Raw genomic sequence first — 23,238 nt, 5'->3', positions numbered from 1 at the left:
GTCAGGGGAGGATACGACATGCAGTCATTTCTCCGACTGGAAAGGGATATCCAAAAGGTGTTAGGGGCAAAAACCAATGCATCGAGCAATGAAGATGTACACTTGCCCAGAGTTAGCATCCCCAAATTCGATGGGGATCTACTCAAATGGACGCAGTTTTTTGATTTATTCAAATGCATGGTCCATGACACCAACATGCCGACAGTACGGAAAATGTGGTATCTAAAAACCACCGTAACTGGAGAGGCAGAGAGATTGATAAGACACATCGATCTAAAAGAAGAAAATTACGCAAGCGCATGGGGCATATTGGTTGATGAATACAACAATCCCCGACACGTAGCCGACACGATTCTTAATCGGCTCTTGCAACACCACACAAATAGTGACGATCCGAAATCACTGAAAGAGTTGTATATAACAACTATCGAGTCCCTGGCATCATTAAGGGGACTAGGAATCGATGTATCCAGCTGGGATACAATATTGATTGCTATCATCAAGCAAAAATTGGATATTACTAATAGAGCCTTGTACGAACAGTCGTTGGATGGTTCTCGACAACTGCAAGGTCTCGACACAATACTTAACTTCCTCGACCAGAGAATTCGCGTACTGGGAACAGGAAAAAGAAGTCAACAAGCAAAAAGGGATCAGAAGGGGCCGACATGCACTTCTGCCAGCACTGGAAAATTACCAAGCTGCCCATTTTGCAAACGGAATCATTGGCTATACAAATGTGATGATTTCCGTAATAAACCAATACCCGAACGACTCAATTGGGTACAAAAACAACGAATGTGTGTCAACTGCTTCAGCAGCGACCACAAGGCAAAGGAATGCCGAGGCCGTTTGTGTTTTAAATGCGATAAAAAACACCATACACTGCTGCATCTTGAAACGTCATCAGGTGCAGCAACTGAACCACAATCACCTTCTGTAGGGGCAGCAAGTAACAAGAGTTACAATCTGCTGGCCACAGTCAAGGTATCAGTAAAAGCAAGCAATGGTCAGGTGGCCACTTTCAGAGCTCTGCTTGATTCAGGATCACAAATAAACTTGATCTCTGAACGAATGGCTTCAAAGCTATCATTAAGGCTCCACGGTACTTCATTACGTATCGAAGGTATTGGAGGCAATCCTAAGACTAGTCGAGCTAGAGTAAATGTGCAAATGAAATCAATGCATAACGACTTTACTCAGCAAGTCGAGGCTTTCGTGTTACCACACATTATAGCCGATCAACCGGCTCATCAGCTAGATCCAACAAATCTACGACTTCCTCAAAACATCGCTCTGGCAGATGCAAACTTTGATAAGCCAGGAAAAATTGACATGCTTATCGGAGCTGAGCACTACTATTCGTTACTGCTGCCAAACCAGATGATGTTAAAACCAGGCGGCCCGGTCCTACAGAATACTAAACTTGGTTGGATTGTCGCCGGGAAAGTATCTGCAGAAAACAACCAAGCAGCAATTTGCGCGCCTGTAACCACAGAGGACCAAATCGACACGCTTTTGGAACGTTTCTGGACTTTGGAGAACCTAGAAACGGAAGAGAAACCAAAATCACCGATAGAAGCTCATTGCGAAAGACACTTCCTAGGAAATCTCCAATTCGCAGCAGATGGAAGGTTCATAGTAAAGCTGCCCTTTTCGGAGCAATCATCAACCCTGGGGGCATCGCAGAAAACTGCAACTAACAGGTTTCTGGCACTAGAGCGCAGAACATCACCTGAAGTCTGGAAGGGTTACGTAGAGTTTATGGACGAGTATGAAAGCCTTGGACACATGAAAGAAGTGCCCCCCACAAGAATACCTACGGATCACTACTTTATTCCGCACCACTGTGTGCTAAAACCCGAAAGCAGCACTACAAAACTACGGGTAGTGTTCGATGCTTCCTGCAAGACCACCAGCAACAAGTCGTTAAATGATATTTTGTATGCTGGACCCACCGTACAGAGCGAACTGTTTGCAATTTTACTACGGTTCCGCACTCACAAGTACGTGTTCACAGCCGATATAGAGAAAATGTATCGCCAGGTATGGATACATCCTGATAATCAATTTTATCAATTAATCGTCTGGCGAAAGAATCCATCAGACGAACTCAAGTATTATCGACTTAAAACCGTAACATACGGTACAACATCAGCTCCATTCCTAGCTACAAAATGCTTGGATTACTTGGCTGAGAAAACCAAAAAGAATTTACCGCTTGGAGCAGCCGTGCTCAAGCATGATTTTTATGTTGACGACTGTCTCACAGGAGCAAATAGCATCCCAGAAGCAGTTCAGATTCAACAAGAGCTAAACAAAATACTGCTACCAGCCGGATTCAAGCTCCGAAAGTGGTGCTCCAACAATGACGAAGTTCTTGCACAAATTCCAAACGAAGACATAGTCAACCACGTCAAATTAGACGAAACCCTTCAACACTACAGTGTGAAAACATTGGGTTTGATCTGGGTACCAAATAAGGATCAGCTATGTGGGCGATCCCAAAAAAGTGAAGCGTCAACCATCACCAAACGAGTGGTGAGCTCGGAGGCATCACAAATTTTCGATCCACTAGGACTATTCGCTCCTGTTGTGGTAAAGGCTAAGATATTCATGCAAAGCCTGTGGGAGCTGAAGATGGGCTGGGACGACGAGCTTCCTCAACTTCTGCAAACTGAGTGGAAAAATTATCGTGCTGATCTACAAGCATTGAACAATTTGCAAATTCCACGGCACATCTTTGACGGAAAGGTGCCCATTAATCAGGAAATTCACACGTTTGTCGATGCATCAGAGCGGGCATACGGAGCAGCAATCTATGTCCGAGCCACATATAAGAACAATCAAGTGTCTGTTCGGCTACTGTGCTCAAAGTCAAGAGTAGCGCCGACAGCAAAAGAGACGCTGCCTCGCCTGGAACTATGCGCCGCAGTCTTGGGAGCAGAGCTAACCCACAGGGTGAGGAAGGATTTACGTATACCAAACGATAAGGTACCTGGATACTTATGGTCAGATTCGACTGTGGTGCTGTCCTGGATAAATGCATCAGCATCATCATATCACACGTTTGTGGCAAATCGAATCGCAAAAATCCAAGCTGTTTCAGACCAATCTCAGTGGCGTCACGTGTCATCAGCTAACAATCCAGCAGATGTACTATCAAGAGGAATTGCCGCCAGCAGGTTAGCAGAACACAATCTATGGCTATATGGACCTCTATTTCTACATGGCTCTCGCGACAAGTGGGCTCAGGTACCAACTACCACCCCCAGCGATCTAGAACGCAGGCTCAATCACATAAGCTTGCCCACATGTCAAAATGAAATTGGCAGTGTACTCTACAAGTGCAACCACAGCAACTCCTTCAATAAGCTACAACGTATTGTAGCATATATGATGCGGTTCTGTAACAAGAAAAACAGATCACCCACAACTACATTGTGTGTCGGTGAGTTAACCAATGCAAGGACCATCATCCTGCGAACTATCCAGCAAATTGATTTTAGTGCTGAATACAAACAACTCCGAATCCACAAAACATTGGACAAAAAGAGCTCGATTGTCTCCCTATGTCCTATAATCGGAGACGACGGACTTATCAGAGTCGGAGGTAGATTAGAAGAATCTAGCCTTCCATATAACGCGAAGCATCAAATTTTGCTTCCATACAACGATGCACTTGTGAAAATGCTACTGCGAGAGATGCATGAAGAGAACATGCATTGCGGGGCTCAAGCTCTAAGAGCCATTGCCAGACAACAATATTGGATTCTCAATGATAAAACAATGGCAAGAAGCATAATTCACAGCTGTGTCAGATGTACAAAGGCACGGCCCAAGTTGATGCAACAAATCATGGGCAACCTACCAGCTGACCGAGTAACACAAGCTCGGCCATTCTTTAACTCTGGTGTTGACTACTGTGGACCGATTTGGATTCATCACAAACTTCGTGGAAAAAGACCTGATAAGGCATACATTGCAGTCTTCTGCTGTTTTGCAACAAAGGCAGTTCATCTGGAGTTAGTAAGTGACTTGACAACAGATGCATTTTTAGCTGCTCTTCGACGATTTTTGGGTCGACGCGGAAAATGTCAGACTATTCACTGTGACAACGCAACAAACTTTGTCGGTGCCAATAATCAATTGAAGGCCCTAGAGGGAGCTATATTCACCGACAAGGCTCAAGAACAGATTATAAACCATTGCAATAAAAAGCAAGTGGAGTTTAAGTTCATACCGCCCCGAGCACCATCGTTTGGCGGGCTTTGGGAAGCTGCGGTGAAATCTGCGAAGCGGCTTCTAGTATCAGTCACAGCCACAGCGTCATTAACATTTGAGGAGCTTAACACCGTAATCGTGGAAGTCGAAGCAATCCTCAATTCCCGACCGCTGACACCAATGTCATCTGATCCAACAGATACATCAGCTCTGACTCCTGGCCATTTTTTGATTGGTGAACCGTTAACCGCCGCTCCCGATGCAAATCTAGCCTCACCAGGGAAAACGTTGGTGAAAAGATGGGAATTAGTGTCCAGATTAAAACAAATGTTCTGGGACCAATGGTCTATGGAGTATCTACAAGAGCTTCAAATGCGCAACAAGTGGAAAACCGCATCACAAAACGTGAAAGAGGGACTACTTGTGCTAGTCAAGGAAGACAACGTGCCTGTGATGAGTTGGCCAATGGGACGAATAGTGAAGACATATCCCGGTAAGGACGACCATGTCCGAGTAGTAGATGTAAAGACTACATCTGGGATCTTCAAACGGTCAGTAACTCGTCTCGCGCCACTGTTAAAAGAAGAAACAGCCGTTAAACGTCTGCACAGTTCCATCGAAGATACAACGGCAAAGGATGAAATGCCTACACAGAGGAGGAAGATATCACCTTCGATCCTTCCAACCCTGCTGGCAATGTTACTCATTCTGCCACTAGCGTTGGGACAACAAACAAAGGTCACGCATTTCACAAATCAGCCAGGACTGTTCTATGAAAGAATCGGGACCTCTAGAATGGCAATTTCAGACTGGACCATCATTGTATATTACGACTTGCAACCATATTGGAGTGACATGAGAGTATTGGCTGCCGGGATAGCTGAACTCAAGCACAAGTGTTCAGAATTACAAAACGTCAATGCATGTAACTCTATATATGCACACTTTCAACATGTACATGCCGAATTACAAGCCGGAAATGAGCTTATTAACCACCCACGGCAGCGAAGATCACCGCTAGATATAGTCGGTAATGTGGCGAACTCATTATTTGGCGTGCTGGATTCCAAATATGCTGAAGATATGTCCAAGGTCATAAACGATGTCAAATCAAACGAGGACGTACTAATGATGCTATTGAAGAACCAAACATCAATCTTGGATTCCACTATAAATGTGGTAAGGAAAAGCAATTCAGCTACCAACGACCGCATACGAAACATAGAACGACAAATAGATGCTCTCACCAGAGAACGAGGAAAATATCAAGGCAACTATCTGCAACAAGCATTCATGATCCTGACAGCCCAGCTCACTCTACTGGCAAATGGAATGCAGCGAATGCAAAATGAGATAACCAACGTTCTTACAGACATTCGCCACCGAACAATTAGCCCCATGCTAGTTTCTCCCCAACAATTAAGGGATCAACTTGATCAGATTAGGGAGCACATCCCACCGGATCAACAGCTGCCAGTCTCTTCAAATGACGTAATACAACTCTATCGAATCATGCATGCCGAGGGAACAACAACCACTGACCATGTTATCTTCAAAATAACGCTGCCATTAGTATCCACAGCGCAGCAAGAAGTTTTCAGCGTCATCCCCATCCCTGCATGGAAGGCAGGAAGTTGGCATGAATTCAAGCTCAAAACAAGGATCATAACTGTCAATGCCCATAGAGATCAATTCATGGGACTAACTACTGACGAGTTTGATCAATGTCTACAATTGCCAAAGGATGAACACATATGCGTCAATCATCAAGCTACGTTTAGCGTAGATAATCGATGTGAATTTCAGTTGTTCAATAACAAGACTGAAACGGAATGTGAGACTGCTAAATCGAAGTCCGATTTAATATGGTCAGCAACACATCAACGAAACAGATGGATGTTTGCAACCCACAGTCCGATCGAACTGCAGGCGGTATGCACGGGAGTTCCCTCCACAGTACAAATGGAAGGAACAGGCTTACTATCACTCGCCGCAGGTTGCACGGCACGCAACTCAAAAATCAGCGTTAGTACATTTAGCACAAGCCGCAGCAAGACAAAAGCAGCATATGTTCGTTTTGGCAACATCACCAAGATAAACATAGAAGAGACACCGAAACCAGGCGTAGAATCGACGACCAAGACAGCCGACGCCGAATTACGCGAATTAGATGCCCTACAACAACAACTGGCCAAACTAAAGGATGCGAAGTACGAAAATCAAGTCAGCATTGTACACCATCATCAAGTAGCCGCCTATGTGGCACTATCAATATCAATACTACTGATCGTGACCCTGAGTCTACGATATCGACGAGGCAATTGGAGAACACCACAATGCGGCCCCAATCCCCGGACAACAAGTGACCAGCCAGCACCCGAACCTACCCCACGGAGTTTTTCGTTCGACATTACTGAAGGTTGAACACCCGTTCAACGGCCGGGAGAATGTTCAGTCGCTGCAATATATATATAATTCATAATCATAACATTACATAATCTGTAATTCGTCAGTCACAGCACTCTCATATGCAGCCAAAATAAAGTATAGATTACCAGGTCAAGCGCATATGTAGATTCTGCTGACGACGATGAAGTGGAATGGAGCAATAGCCTCATTCTGCATATACCATTACAACCTACATTATTCTTGCACATCAACAGTTGTAACCAGAAGCATATTCGTTTCCGCATGCACTAGCAACCTACATTATTCTTTATCATTAATATTCGTAAATGCAATCACATTTGTTAGCTATAAATATCGTTAAGTTTGAATCAATAAAGTCAGTAATCATCTGCAATTCAAAGAGATCTTTACTCCTCCAACTGCAGTCCACCTAGTTCAAGTGCTGGGTGCGACACAAACAAGGCAATTAGTTTATGTGCTATTTTGCCAGGCATCGAAGCCTACTCACACTATCAAACACTCATACAAACAATGGGAAAAATATTTATATTTGAGCTGTTATTTATATGTGTATACCGCCCCTTCGAGCCGCTGCCGCGCATAATCTGATTTAATCCAGGGGCGTAGTGGTGGGGGGTTGGGGGTTCGTGGCCAACCCCTCTTTGCCGGCGTCAGTCAGTCAAGTGTAAAATTAAAAAATGTCAGCAGGAAATTCCTTTGGCGGATGCTTCAATGTTGCGCATTTCGTGTCACACACAATTCCCCAGATATACCCCCCCGATATATATGTATATATATATCTCCTGGAATCCTGAACGCTCGAAGTCCCCATTTTCCAAGTGTTTTTCTTTTTTTTTTTGGGACAAAAGTTGTGGCAATTAGCGGACGGCTTTGGCAGGTGGCCAAACACACAAAAGGAAACTCAGCAAATGTCCACTCCAATTTACGCATGAAGTGAGTCATTCTTTCGGTTGGTCTCCCCTTAAACCCCCCTTCAATTCCCCTCAAAACAGTGGCAAAATCTCGGCCTGTTATGGCTGGCTGGTCAGGTAAAACCAGTAAAAAAAAAGAAAGCATAAACCCACCATAAAATCCTGGTAGCAAAAGCCTGAGCAAATCTCGGCTATTTGTCAGATTTCGTTGCGCCATATAATACATAGATTTCTATTCTCATCTTTTTCCTTTTAGCCCAGCGTGACGAATTTCCCGAGAGTTGAGGGCCAGCTCGGCACTAATGTCAAAATTCAATTGAAATTGGCAAGAAAATTTCTGTTTGAGCAACAAATGAAAACAAATAAAATTATGCAAATCGAGTTGAAAGTGAAAGCAGCCACCCATATTTCCTGGGAAATATGAATAAAACTATTATATCGACTATGGAATACTGTGGAATTGGGTGAGTTGTGCTATATTTATATTTTACAAATTTAGAAAATCATATCATTTGAATTAGAATGTATTTTAATTATTTTTGGTATTGAAAAGTTAAAGAAAAAGTATAAAGGGATAAAAATATATTAAATCAGCGTCTAAAAGTATGCTACAAAATTTTGGCAGGCTACACCAATACAACAATATGCATACTTTTTCAAAAGATCTAATAATAAATTTACAGAAATACAATAAAATAAATTTAAAAAATAATAAATAAATTAAAAGAAATAAAATAAATAAATATAAAATAAATATGCATTCAAGAAATTTTTATAATAAAGAAAAGAAAATAAATAAAAATAATTAAATAAAAAAAAATTAAAAAAAATTAATAAAACACATCCATCATTAATTCTACTCTTAAAACTGATTTTCTACAATATATTTTTGAATATTGTCTACCCCTTGAACACCATAGATTACTGGGTATATGTATATAGGGAAACCCACATCCAGCCATGCATCCCATATAGACAGTATCCCGGCCAGAACATGACCCAAAGGCACCCTTGGGGATGAGGTTCGCATTCTTATCACATTACGTAACAGGCCGCAGACTTGGGCTCAAATAACACAAGTCCAAAGGGGGGGAGATGCATTTGAAATTTTTGGGGGTGGCACTGCCATTTGGGGGATGGAATATACCCCATACATGTCCCATATATAACCCAATATATCCCATATATATCTCGCATACATATATACTTATATGCGGTCTATTTGTCCACACTCTCGGCTTACTAGAGATTCCTGCCAGCGATAGCTGCGGTCGCCTCTTCCCCTTTGTTTTGCCTTTTTTTTTTGTTTTTAATTTCCACAAGATTTTCCAAATGCAAATCATGTCAATCGATGGCATTAATGCTAATGCTACTGATGAGGGGCCAGGCCACCACACATTTCTTATCCGATCCACCAAAAAAAAAAACACTTTAGATTTGCGCAAAAACCTCGTATTGTCATGGCTTTAGGCGAATTATGAGACAAACAAGATTGAGGGGATTTTTAAATAAATAAATAAATTTAACTGAGGATAAATTTTTCTAAAAATAGTATTACAGATTGTAAAATAAATGAATTTTAAAGAAATAATTGTAAAAGTTGAAGTTCAATAATTAAAAGTTTCATAAATTGTATTTATGATTGCATTAAAATCCTTTTAATATCCATAAAAAATTCTTTTAAATTTTCCCTCTTATATTTCCTTATACATTTTGATTATTATTCCTAGATATATCACTCAAATGAACTTAAACACATGGTTTTAGAGTCCCTTTAAACCTAAGCCACCTCTCACCCAACCCATTTTTGGGTTTATTAGGCGAAATTGCAATGCTCGGCCGGAAGTATGATTTATTGGGGCAAACTGGGGAGAGTTATTCGGGTAAATACGAGTAGCAGTGGCCATGCAACAAATCCACTCAGCACCGTCATAATTTTCAATTTCTATGCCCCCAAAAAAACGACAAAATATTAATATCGATTGCGGGCACACACACACACACAGCAAACCGACATAAACATAACGCTTAAAATGTAACAACAAAAGGCAGGCGGCGCGAAAAAAGAAAAAAAATGAAAGACATAACAATAAAAATTTTACGCCTCCTGGGGATGTTCTCTAGGGGTTCTCTGGACCCTGTAATGTCCCGTTGTTACCCCTTTGTATAGCACTTTTTTTTTTTTTTTTTTTTGGGTAGCAACCCCTTGTCATTTTAGACACAATTTAAGTAAGCGTAAAACTGCAAATTGCTCTTGGACTCAGAATCCAGGAAGGGGGTAGAGAGTGTTCCGCAATAAATTCAACTAGCACGCGCTCCCGGTTAATGCACTTGCGGATGCGGATGTGGAGGAGGATGTGGCCAAGGATGTGGGGGCTGGACGACGCTGACGCTGACGACATTGTCTCATTGTCACGCTTTGCCAGACTCTGCATAATAAGATGACAAGAAGGCACAAGAGCAGGCCCGGCAAGATGCCGACAAACAAGGAGCAGAGCAGCAGCACCCAAACGAAGATAGCAACCCCCCAAAAGGCCACCTCCTTACAGAGAAAAAAAAATATATATAGTACAGAAGTTTTGCATTAATTTTGGATATGATTTCCTAAAAGCCCTGAGCTTAAAAAGGGAAAATATAAAAATATGCAAAACTTATATCATAACTCTGGAATTTAATTATTTTTAGAGTTAAAAATAATATTTAAAAATGTAATCAATTAAAAATTAATTGAATTGACTTCCAAAAGTAAACTAAAAATATTAAAAGAATGCTTCTCGTATATTATAATTTCTCGCAGTGATTTGCATCTTGAACTTTGAGCCAAAAAAGTTGCCCCAGCAGCGGCAGCATTGATGTTGCCAAGTCAACTTCCTTTTAGCCGAAAGTCAATTTATCATAATTTAAAATATATTTGACTAAGCTCGCCACCACCACCACCCCATTTGGGGACACCCCCGTCGATTTTTAGCCTGCTTTGCTGCCTGTGCCACATTAAAGCTGCAACTCACGGACTCCACACAGACTCCACTCTCGTCTCGTCTCGACTCGTCTCGCCTGGTAATCGTATTAGTTGCACATTTTATAGCCCTGACAGGGCGCCAGTCTGCGGGGAATCCCCGCCTCTACAACTCGTTTGTGCTGACATGGCCCGAAGAACCCGAGAGAGCCCCCCGATTGAAATCCATGCTTAACATGTTGTAATTGCAGTCGTCGAGTATGGCCGCCTGACGTTCTGGGGATTATTGGATGGAACTGGTTGGGAATTTTAAGCAGCAATCAAGAGATATGAGAGGATATCTAAAAAAAAAAATATAGAAAAATAGGAAAAGTAAGGGTACACAGATAAAGAAAAGAAAATTAAGGAAAAAGACAAATTAAATAAAGAAAAGCTTTTCTTTGAAGAAACTGAAGGTCACGTAAAACTTTCGAGTTTGGCGGAAAACTTGTATATTTTCAATGGAACTACCGTATAAACTTTCACCCCGGAAGAATAGGGGAAGCATCATTAATCTTCCGCAAAAAGCAGTGAAAGGAGTAAACAAACTGAGCGAAAGATACCGAATGCGAAAGCATGAAATAAGAACAAATAAATAAAAACAAAAAAAAAAAAGAAAACAACAAGTAGGAAAAGCGCAGGGAGCCCAGGCAGCAGCACAACTGTTTTTTCCGGGCATAAACAAGCGGGTCCAACAAAAACGAAATAAATTTAAATCTTCTTTACAAGCAAAATCTAATAAAAATCCATTTCATTTGAAGGAACAGTAGATCCGGGGGGGAAGGGTGCAACTCCACCAGCAGCAGCTGATGCGCCCGGAAAATGGATTACAGCAATTTGCTTTGTTGCACAAACAGCCGCCTTCAGCAGCAGCAGCAGTAGCAGCACCCCTTCGTCCTTGGTCCTGGCTTGTCCTTGCTCCGTCCTCCGATCCCGGTCCCGCAGGGATAAATATAAATGCTGACACCAAAAGTCCCCGCTTAGCTGCATTTTATATGCAACTGTCACAGCTATTTTCATGCTTAACCCAGAAGGGTATTTCTGATACCCTGGAAAATTTTGGATATTTGTACATTTTCATGCTTTTTCTTAGCGCTTTTTCGAGTTATTTGCAAATCTGGAGAGCTGTTGATACCTTGGAAAATGTACTTACAAATTTATAAATAAATAAGAAGCTTGTCCTTATTTTTATGCACTTGCAGGGTATTTTTCATTCAGTCAAACGCCTGCAAAACAGTGAAGAAGTCATTTTCGACCCTTTAAATCATATATATTCTTGATCAGAATCAACAGGCAAGTCGATTTAGCCATGTCTGGTAGAAAAACAATATTTACTAATTTTTTTTCAAAAAATTTTATAAAGGGTTTATGCTCAAAAATTGACAAAAATTTTAATTTTTTTAAATATTAAATTAATTAAACAGATTTGTTAACCTAATAAAAACTAAAATAACAACGCTTTTCGAATTAAAATTAATGCTTTTTTGCCTAAGTTATGATTTTTGTAAACTTTGATTTGTCCAAAAAACTCTTACTAAATTTAAAAAATTTTTTTTAAATGTCTAAATTGTCAAAAATGGGAAAACTTTTTTATTTATTTATTTGTACAAGTTCTAAAAGTTCATAAATCGTTGGTTAACTAAATTTTTTAATATAAAAAAGCATCTTCATCTGCGTCCTTAAATTTTCTTCAAATATCCTTAATTATTTTCCCTTGGAAAACTAGAACCCTTTCCCATCTTTGTTTAACTTTTCACCATCTTTAAACCCACTGAATTTGGCAGACTGAAGTGCCTGGCCTTTGTCCTTCAGTCGAGAGCAAATTCTTGGGGATAAGCAACTATCAATGGAGTCCTGAATTTACATAATCAACAAATAATTATGCCGCAGCTGCAGGAGCAGAGACAGTGGCAAGGAGTCGCCGCCAGTCGTCCCAAGTGGCGTGTCAAAAGTTGTGAGCGCCACACATGCTGCCCAAGATGCCCCACCACCCACCCACCCAATCACCCCAAACTCGCCCAAGGACATAAACACACACACTAATGGACAATTGACCCTCATCAGGAGCAGCAGCAGCAGCAGCAGCATGTGGTTACATCTCCTGGTGGTGCTCTCCAGCCCACAAACGATGCCATTGTACATGACAATATGTGGCTGACCTCGTCGGGGGCCCTCAAGTTACCCATTTCCCTCCCAACCAGTCCCAAACGCAACCCCGCTCAAAGGTTTGGCTTTTAAAGTGATTGCCGGGGATGAGGAGATGGGGAGATGGAGCTGGAACCCCCCTTCCACACACACACAAAAATTGCAGGCGATGGATGCTCAAGTGAAAAGGCAGCCATAAACATGCAAACTCAATTAAAACGATTTCTCATTAAGGGCATTCAACGTGGCTGTCTCACTCATCGATACACTCGAACGAAGGGTTTGGAGGAGGGGAAATCCATGTTCAGACCTCTTTTTTCCCCCAAAACTCCCCAATACACTTGGAATATTTGCGGACGACTTTGCTTTAAGTTCTTAAACATTTGTCTAAAAATAAAAATTAAGAAGAAGTAACACTTTTAGTTTTAAGAAGCAAGGTTGTAGGTTTTTAATTTGCATTATTTATCCCCTTATTTTTTATCCGTGTACTTACCCTTGTCCATCATCGTGTTGGCCTCCTCAATCCAAGCTAGCCGGCAAGGGAGCAACCATTACCTTCAGCCAATGTCAGATTTCATTAATTATCGTTTGTAAAAGTCACCACCGAAACGGCTAGGAGATATAGGGATGATAGGGGGAGGAGGAGTGGTCTCCGAGGGCTTGACCAGGACGCACAGGAGAGAGAGTGTGGAGGGCAAATCAAATGGATAATTTACCTGACAGATTGCTTGGCTCAATTGCTTGCCATCTTTTTTGACACGCCCTCATGTTTGGGATTAATGTAAGCCCTAAAGTCACACTAGTGTTTGAATAGGTATTACAAAATTAGCATAAGTTTAACTAAATATTTTCCTGGTGATTATAAATGATAGGAAAACGATAATAAGGCAAGTGACAACAAGAACGCTGTAGACATTCTCTAGAATCATTTACGGATAATCTATTTGATATCGCTTTTCCCCATTCATTCGTCTGTTTCGCATTTGTTTTATATATATTTTATTTACAGCCAACAGTTCCTGCAGTTCCAGATATCCATCTCGAAAGATAATCGGCAACATTTTCGCGCTTCCGCTTTTATTTCAGTGGGTTGGTGGTAGTGTTGGTGCTTTGGCACTTAGAAAAATATTATTATAGAACGATTTTTCTAGAATTAGGAAAAAGAGTCCATGAATTTCAGGCAAGGAAACACGAATATAATTGTTATAATTATTACATTCTCAAAAATCATCATCAGCCGAGTCGATCTAGACATATCCATGGTCGAAAGGTGGTTTTTTAAGCCGATTTAAGTTAAAAATTTGTAAGCGTGTAAAGCTAACAGTTTTCGGAGTTTCAATGCTTCGGTGTTGCAGCAAACTTGGCAATTTTATGCTTCAATTTCCGCTTCCGGTTTCGAGGGGAGGAGGGGGGTACCAAGGAGTTTGGCTGACTGGCAATTGAGTTGCCAGACAGACGTAGAAAGTGGCGTTGTTGTTATTTCTTGTTGTTTTTTTCGGGGTATGAAGGAAATGGAATAAAATGGAATTGAAGGAAGGTAGAGAGGGGCTTTGCTAACAAAGCGATATCCTCATTTCCTTTATTTTCCGCTTGTTTTTCTTTTATTGCCCAATGGCAATGAGAGATACTCGTACCTCATACCTCGTACCTCGTACCTGAACCGCACCATAAAGCCATCGTTCCGCACAATCCGCAATGGGTTTTGTTTAGTTTTTACAACAGACATTGCCGTCGACTTTAGTGACATTTGACATTTGATATGCCTTAATCAACTATAAAAGCCTGCCGTCTCAGACGAAAGCCACAAAGGGTGGCTTGACTGCCTACGCCCCGGCAACGGTGTTTGGGCTTTTGGTATGTGGTCTTTATTGGGGGGATGGGAGCTAAAAATTACTGGAGCCGCCCATAAAACTGATGCAACATGCAGCAACACGTGGCCATAAAACGACTGGGAAACCAGAAAAGCGAAAAAAATGGAATTATATCAACTGTTCAGGGGGCCAAGTTCCAATCTTTAGTCACGTAAATGTACGTGGATTGGGGGAAAGAGGAGTAGCTCTCCTCAAATGGAAATTAATTGGAGCAAATTTATACATTACACAAATTGCAAGTAGCTGAAATATTGATTGCGTTCTAATGCCACTCATTCCGTATTTAACAAGTTCAAGCATGCATTTATTTTGTAAGATTTTTTTGAAATTATGTTTTTTTTTTTTGGGTTTCTGAAACATCAGCCAGCTTTTTTTGACTTAGTTATGTTTGTTTTTTAACTTTAAACTCTATCCAAAAAATTATAAAATTAAAATATCGATAAATATCGATTTATTTTTCGGGAAATCAATCTCTTTTTGATTAATTTCCAGTGAATTCCAAAATCTAAAATAAATATTAATCGGTATAAAGTTTAAAAACACATTTAATCTTGATTTTAAGTAGGCACTGAAAATTACCTTCCACGAGGAAGACAGGAGAAAGCCAGTACAGACTTCAGTTTTTATTTAGACACACTGTTTCACAATTTTAGTATAATACACCACCCAGCTAGGGTAACTTTTACATTTTTTAAGTGTAGAAAATAGGCCAATACCACCAGTAAGATGCCCGTCATTAGTGCAGGAGAACCTATTACTCCTCAAGATAGGGCACAGCCTCACCCGGCACCTTCTGTGAATCGATCGCCCATAGTTAAGCGCATAGGCTACTGTTTTCTAACCGAAAAGCAGCTGGATTATTACAATAAAATAAAGCTGATCTCAGACGAGGAGCTGGCCACCGTGGACATGCAGCTCGGCTCTCCTTTTAGAGCACCGATTCAAGAAGCTCCGAATGGAAAGGCCCTCGCACAAGGCATACGAATTTTAGCTGCTCAACAAAATGGAGACAGACCAGCTGCAGGAGCAGCTATTGATCCACAGGAACGGCCACTGCCTCAGCCGAAGCAACAACCGCATCCAGCAGCTTCAGTCAAACGCCTGCCCAAAACTATCCGCATTGGATACTGCTTTCTGACCGAAAAGCAATTGGAACACTACAAGAAACTAGAGCTTATCTCGGACGAGGAGCTGGAAGCCGTGGAAAGGCAGCGCAGCCTGAAGATCGACGAATTTCCTGTTGCACAGGAGAGATTTCAGGTGCCTCCTCCTCCTCATAATCCAGTGAAAGATCGGTCTGAGCAAGTCAAAGAGCTGAGGCTTCGGTTAGGCATGCGCCCACACAAGACGTACAAGCTTCAACTGCTCAATCAGCTAGTTAGGATTATAGACACCGAGCCTGACCCGAAGGCCATCATCCCGGAGCTGCAGCTTGATTTCATGTACTTGGAGAACGAGGAGGTACGCCAACTGCCGGCCCACGAACGCGAGTACCGCCGACTCGATGCCTTCTACGATTATCTGGATGAGATGTATGTCAACGGCAATGGCAAGAAAGCCATCGATTTGGTGGTGAATGGTTTCATCCGTTTGAACAATCGACGCCTGCAGGCCAGCCAGAATGGCTTTATGTCACCGCGCAGCTTCGATCTTATTCCTACTCAGCTACAAAAGTGATGGTAAGTGGAGCGCAGCCTTGGGGTAAAGTCTCCTGAAGGATCCTCATCAAAATTGTGAACGTTTTTATGTTTTACATTGTCTGCGAATTAAAATTCGAACTATAATTTTAAAAAGTTTATTATTTTATTTTCACAATTAGTCACTTTAAGCTTCTTGTATCATAATTAAAACTTTCTCAAACCTTTAGATTTCTAATTCTAAATAAAAGTAAACCCTTGAGGCCCCCACTTTCGTTCCACTTGGCACACACCCTGCCCACCCATTCCGCTGGCCCTGACAATTCCAATTAAATTGTTAAGTCGCCGCTAAGCTTCAATTAGCTAAACCGAAAGATGACAGGCGCTAAAAATAATTTTCCAAAAGGCAAACACACACACACACACACAAGAAGAGATATCCAACTGCGAGTGAGTTGGAAAATTTTAATTATATTTGCAATTGCAATGCCATAAATTTCCGAGCCCAACCACCGACCGAAAAACCGGAAAAGCCTGGAAAACCCGGCAAACGTGGCGACACCGAAATATGTGGCAAGTTATTTTAATATGCCACGAAAAAGTGTCGCAACTCTGCCGCCTCCGCCTCTGCTTTGCTTCTCCCGCTTGTGAGTGTGGGATTTGAGGCTAAGGAAAACCTTAAATTAAATTGCAATTTGTGGCTTAATTTATTTTTATCGCATACACAGCCCCCAGCCAGACTTGGAGGCTCTCTCTTTCTCTTTTACCCAGAACGATAGATACTTGGGTTAGGCGGGGGATGGGGGGAAAAGCCAGGTAGGGGGGGCTGTATCTATAGCTAAGCACCTGGGCTTTCACCGTTAGGAGCGCGAATGCTATTATTGGAATTTTAATTTCCCCATTTTAAAGCGCGCGTCAGTGGAGCTCTCAGGCCCCCACCATGAAATGCCCAGCCAAGCATGCCGCCCTACACAAATAAAGTGCCTAGCACACACACACACACAAACACACAAACAGGCAACCAGCCAGCAGATACAGTCAGAGACATATAGAATGTGTGTATTTGCGGTACACTGGGATTCAATTTTTATTTTTAATTAATAATTTAGCAAAGGAATTAGAAAATTAAGAAAATATTTAAACAAACTATAGTTTTTATGGCCTTGAAAAGCATTTGAAAAAATGTATGAAAAATATTTCTACCTTTTTGATAGATTTCCCTGTTTATTTTTCTTAGTGCATGTTGCGTACAGTGAGTGCTTCCTTCCGCTTTGTTTTTGCCGCAGTGCTTTCCTGCTTTCCTGCTCCTTTTTTTTTAGCTACCACCGCTGCCGTTTCTGGTTTTTGGTGTTTTCGGTGTGCAATTTCACGCGAAGTTTCCAGCGCATCAATCAAAGCTGACAGCGCCGCTTCTCTCTCACATATCTGGTTCCCAACCCCCACACACCCACACACACCTACACCCACCCACACCCACCTTGTCTAGTCTCCAAAAAACGAAGGATGCCCCGGAAAAGCCAAAAAACGAAACTGACGCTCAGTTAAGCGCCATGAAAGGCCTTGACTTTGCTTTGTCTCGGATGTATCTCATTTCCCATTTCGCCAGGATCCAGGAAGCCAGAAATAAATCGTATAATCGATAATACGTTATGCCACTTAGGTGTTAAAAAAGGTATTGAATGGGTTATTATGCAGGCAATCAGGCACCGAAATATGAGATTTTTGGGCATTCAGTTACTCGAATTTAATCCAATTTCCAAGGGTTTACAATTTTATTGGATATTTTATTTGAAATTAGGAAAGAACTTTGATTGTAACGACTAAAAAAAAAAGAAGAACTTGAAGTAAATTTAAAATTTACCATAAAAAGGAATTCATTTATTTTAAAAATATATAAAATATATTTTTCAGTATACAATTCTGTTATAAATTCAACTTTAAATTGTAGAATATAAAATATAAGATATAAAATATGCCATAAGTTGGGAAATTCCTTTCATTCTGCTGCTATAGATATTATCCTTCTCACACACACATCCTCTAATCCTAATCCTGGCATATGGGCCCTGGCGTAATCGGCGGCTTCCGCTTACATGCAGCGCCGCCGATGGGAGGACATCCTTTGGCATTGCCTCAGAGGACCCAGGATTCCGCCGGGACATCCTACTCCTCCTCCTCCTCCTCCTCCTCCTCCACGGTTGACACCTTTGTGGCGTATCAAACGGAACTATGCGGAACGAACACGTGAAAATGCGTGGCACAAAGGACTCCAAAGGGGGGGGGGGCCGGAAGGAAAGGAAGAAGACAAAAAAATAAGTAACAACACAATGTCAGAGACAATAACTTCATCCAGGATGAAAAAGGTGAAAGGAGCTTCCCAGACAGCAGCGAGGCAGACACGATGTGGAGGTTGTATTTTGTAATTTGATGCCGGGGGTGGTGTGTGTGTGTGTGTGAAGGCGGGTGGCGTAATAGGCGTAAACCGGAAGTTAAGTGTAAAAATAATAATAAAGGTGTGCTGGTGAGCCGCTTCCTTCCGCCTATCCACCTTTTTTCGAGCTGTTTTCAGCCATTGTATCGAGCCTTGGCAGACTTTCCCCTTCCAAAAAAAAAAAAAATAAGAAAAATAAAGGACTCTCCCTCTTCCTTCCTGGCTTTTCCATTTCTGACTTTTCGCATTCGAGGGGAGCAGAACTTTAATACAAAAAAAAAGAAGAAATAATGTTTGCTACCACGATTGGATTCTATTTTATTACGTTTTGGAGCATAAATTTGTTTTTTTTATTCAGCGGCGATTGATCAAAAAATGGGTATTTGCCAAACGGGCATTAGGGGGAAATTTTTGGGGAGTTTTACGGATCCAAAGACCTTTTAACCTGTTCATAAAAAGAATCTTTAAAAAATATATAGCACTTTTAAATATTTAAAAAAAAATTTAATCTTCTATAAAATATTTTGTTATAAACACTCAAAGTTTATAATTATTATTTTTGTTTTAAATTTTAATTACAAAAACATTAAAAGCAAAAAAAGAACCCCTCTTTCCACCTGCTGTAAATTGTTTCCCAAAAGTTTTCCTTTCATTCATATAAAAAGCAATATTTCCACATTGTTTTTCACCTGCTGACGACACTCTGGGCGGAAAAGTCAAACTGGAAACTCTTCCACCTCTCAGAACGTGTTATGGGTGGAGGGGGGAGGGGGAAAGCCCGTAAGAAAAACCCAAGAAAAAAGAGGGAAAGCAATTTCTGTTTACGCTTTTTAATTTTTGCTTTATCGTGCGCAATTTATGCTCCTTCCCGAGTGAGTGTGCGAAAAGCACAGGGAAAAGGCACAGGAGTGCCAGTTTATGGAACATACGTCAGCCTTCACCTTTCACCTCTCACCTTTCACCGTTCACCCTTTGCACCCCACAGCCCACAACCCTTGAAAAATATTCTACCATTGTGGCATATTTTCATTTCATTCATGGCATTTTTTTTTTTTTTTTGTTATGTTTGCTCAGTTATTTACACTTTGGGGGGGTAAACTGAACGGACTTAATTATTGTTGTTAATGAATATTTTTTTTTTTATAAATATTTATAGAAAATTTTTGTGTTGAAATTTTAAATGAAAATTTATTAATTGTTGCATTACTTTGGTTACATTTTGCTAATTTTTTGAATTGTTAAGCTGTTAAATAGTTGAAATGTACAACTTTTGAATCGTTGTTGAAATTGTTGAAAAGTTAATTGTTGAACAGTAGAAGTAATTTTTTTTATTAAAAATATGATAATTATTTCTGAATTTTCTGAATTCCCAAAATGCAAGATGATCCCTGGGCTTATCAACCCCCAAGAAAAGTGTGGGGGCAATAACCGCGCCCTTGCCCCAACTCCTGCCACATCCTGTGTGTGACTCATCAAAGACACATGTGGTCCAGAAAAAAAATGTAAGTCAGACCTCTCTCTATCTAAGGGATACAAGAAAGAAAAAAAAATTGAAACTCACAACAAAAACACAAATTACGACCTATTTTTCGGCTTTCCCCCACACCACAAAGGGCTGTGCGATTGGGGGAAAGTCTATAAAAATCCACAAATAAAATGTCATTTGCCTGGAACGTGCCTGGCATCTACTTATAAACTAAATTAAGGATAACATTTGAAAAATTTGCACAAAATAAAATCCAGCACAAGAATGGGAACAGGACACGAGTCGCGGACACGATGTCCTTTGAATGCTTAAGTTGAAAATGTTTCTTACCCCAAAAAAAAAAAAAAAAGAAATAGAAATCCCCTCAAGCACACACACTCCTCCCCAAGTGAGAGAGGGGAACAGAAATAGTAGCCGAGCGAAATAGAAATATATACACACACAATAATTTAAATTGCTTTACAATGAAACCCTAAAATGTCAATAGAGCGGCGCGCTATTTGCTTTTCCTATTTATTCCTTTATTTCCCTTCACCACCATTGCTCCCCCAAAAGCACACACTTCTTAGTATGCAAAGTGCCGTCTCCGAATGCCACTTTGTTGGCTTTTTCATTTTCATTTGGACGCAGTGAACGCATCGAACAGAAGTGGATAATTCGCGTCAAGGCAGAGGGTGCTACTCTATAGACCCCCACTAAAATATATATATAAAATATTCATTCAGGCTGGACATGAGTTTTACTCGGAAAAATTATCCCATTTGGGGGTACTCGAAATTTGGTAAAACCACAAAAGAGGCTCTCGGAGGATGTCAGTTATTTCTTAAAATTAAATTAAATATAATTACATTTCTTAATTAGATTTTTAAAATTTTGTTAGGATTTTTAAAATTAAATTAAAAAAAGAAAGAAAGCTAACTTAGGCATGCCATATAAATTTTATGTGTACTCACATTTCTTTAGGTCCCTCCTCTGATTTTCCTCTAATCTCAAACTATGTCCGTTGATATCAGCTGGGTTACCACTCAGAAGATGCTAGAACTAGTTGGGAATTATAGTGTCAAGTTAGTGGTTTTTGTGTTTATTTTTTAAGTTTTTAAATTATTTATGTTTTTTATTATTTATTATTATCTTTTTTAATTATTAATTTTTTATTATTTGCTAATTATTTATTTATTTTTTTTTTAAATAAATATAAATTTTAGCTTTTATATCTTTCCTTATTTTCTAATTATTCCAAGATAAATTTACAGATTTCTGGCTCTAAAACTGATCTATTAAAATATAAATTTTAAAACATTGAAATGCCAAGTAATTTTTATACCCTTGCAGGGTATTATAATTTTAGTCAAAAGTGTGTGAAGGAGTCATTTCCGACCCTATAAATCATATATATTCTTGATCAGCATTAAAAGCTGAGTCAATTTTGCCATGTCTGCAAGAAAATTAAAAATAAAATATTTTTTTTAATTTTATGATTAATTTTATTTTTAAGGAGGTAAAGAAAAATCGAAAATTTTTTAATTTGTTAAATTTGTAAACTGTATATGCAGATTTATTAACCTTAAAAAAACTAACTCAGAACAGCTTTCCGAATTGAATTTAATGCATTTTTGGCTTAGTTATTGAATTTTTAAGCCCAAAAATGATCATATAAAATTATGACTAAATATTTAAAAATTAATACACCTTAAGGAGTATTATAATTTCAGTCCGAAGCCTAAAAATTATAGAAGGACTTATTTCCGACCCAATAAATCATATATATTCTTGATCAGCATTAAAAACAGAATCAATCTAGACATGTTTGCAAGAAAATTAAAATTTTTTATTTTTTTTTTTAATTTTATGTTTAATTTTATTGTTTAAGGAGGTAAAGAAAAATCGAAAAATTTTAATTTGGTTAAATTTGTAATCTTTATATGCAGATTTATTAACCTTAAAAAAACTAACTCAGAACAGCTTTCCAAATTGAATTTAATGGATTTTTGGCTTAGCTATTGAATTTTTAAGCCCAAAAATGATCATATAAAATTATGAATAAATATTTAAAAATTAATACACCTTAAGGAGTATAATAATTTCAGTCCGAAGCCCAAAAATCAGTGAAGGACTCATTTCCGACCCAATAAATCATATATATTCTTGATCAGCATTAAAAACAGAATCGATCTAGACATGTTTGCAAGAAAATTAAAATTTTTTATTTTTTTTTTTAATTTTATGTTTAATTTTATGTTTAATTTTATTGTTTAAGGAGGTAAAGAAAAATCGAAAAATTTTAAATTGGTTAAATTTGTAATCTTTATATGCAGATTTATTAACCATAAAAAAACTAACTCAGAACAGCTTTCCAAATTGAATTTAATGCATTTTTGGCTTAGTTATTGAATTTTTAAGCCCTAAAGTGATCATATAAAATTATGAATAAATATTTAAAATTTAATACACCTTAAGGAGTATTATAATTTCAGTCCGAAGCCTAAAAATTATAGAAGGACTCATTTCCGACACTATCAATCATATATATTCTTGATCAGCACAAAAAGCGGAGTCGATCTAGCCAAGTTAAGAAGAAAAACATTGAAAATTTTTTTTTTGTATTTTTGAGTTCTTAAAATGGGTTCAATTGTCAAAGAAAAAATAGGCAAAAATTTCAAAATTTTAAAATGTGAAATTTAGTATGCAGATTTGTTTATCTGGAAAAAAATAGCACAGAAAAGCTCTCCGAATTGAATTTGATGATTTTTTGGCTTAGTTATGATGAATTTTTGATTGAATGAAGGATCCTATGGCAAACTGCAAGGGTATACAAATTTCGGCTTCCCGAAGTTAGTTTCCTTTCTTGTTGTTTATATACTGGACCTTTGGCAGGGCGATTTTTATTATGATTTCGTGTCTGTAAATGGCGAATTTGCACTTCCTTTTGACTCAAATAGCCACTAGCTTTCACGCTTTTCTTTTTTTGTAAGCGGAAAATGGGAAGTGGGAAATGGGAAAGTGGGAATTGGGTCTTGACACAGTTTTATTTTCGATTTTTTTTTGCCGCTGTTTGTTGAAATATAAAATCCAACAATGTCGGCACGTACGCGCCGTGCTAAATATTTC

The 23,238-nt window shown here is 39.5% G+C and overlaps 3 protein-coding genes across 3 annotated transcripts in view; all 3 read left to right on the top strand.

The window, feature by feature from the left end:
• The first annotated feature begins 1,764 nt into the window (after window positions 1-1,764).
• On the top strand, window positions 1,765-12,798 carry LOC138929246 (uncharacterized). Its single transcript, XM_070288583.1, has 3 exons — window positions 1,765-2,046; window positions 2,212-2,961; window positions 12,625-12,798. The coding sequence occupies exons 1-3, from the start codon at window positions 1,765-1,767 to the stop codon at window positions 12,796-12,798; spliced, it is 1,206 nt and encodes a 401-aa protein (XP_070144684.1).
• The window catches only part of Fas2 (fasciclin 2), a 122,534-nt gene continuing 107,309 nt past the window's right edge, over window positions 8,014-23,238 (top strand). Inside the window, exon 1 of the mRNA XM_070287950.1 lies at window positions 8,014-8,029. The gene's annotated coding sequence lies outside the window, so the exon portion shown is untranslated. The remainder of the gene's footprint in view (window positions 8,030-23,238) is intronic.
• On the top strand, window positions 15,173-16,358 carry LOC108080274 (uncharacterized). The gene has a single exon (XM_017174938.3). It carries the CDS (start codon window positions 15,303-15,305, stop codon window positions 16,251-16,253), a length of 951 nt encoding a protein of 316 aa, XP_017030427.1. The 5' UTR covers window positions 15,173-15,302; the 3' UTR covers window positions 16,254-16,358.

Source organism: Drosophila kikkawai, chromosome X (assembly GCF_030179895.1).
Source record: "Drosophila kikkawai strain 14028-0561.14 chromosome X, DkikHiC1v2, whole genome shotgun sequence".
Taxonomy (NCBI): domain Eukaryota; kingdom Metazoa; phylum Arthropoda; class Insecta; order Diptera; family Drosophilidae; genus Drosophila; species Drosophila kikkawai.
This window is presented reverse-complemented; position numbering and strand designations above follow the sequence as displayed.

What these genes read in the sequence shown, in the direction of transcription:
- LOC138929246 (XM_070288583.1), top strand. Translation starts at nt 1,765, where the DNA reads ATGGACGAGTATGAAAGCCTTGGACACATGAAAGAAGTGCCCCCCACA. An exon ending in TAGAGAAAATGTATCGCCAG is followed by an intron (nt 2,047 to 2,211) that starts GTATGGATACAT and finishes AAAACCAAAAAG; the next exon opens with AATTTACCGCTTGGAGCAGC. An exon ending in GAGCAGAGCTAACCCACAGG is followed by an intron (nt 2,962 to 12,624) that starts GTGAGGAAGGAT and finishes GACCCTCATCAG; the next exon opens with GAGCAGCAGCAGCAGCAGCA.
- LOC108080274 (XM_017174938.3), top strand. Translation starts at nt 15,303, where the DNA reads ATGCCCGTCATTAGTGCAGGAGAACCTATTACTCCTCAAGATAGGGCA.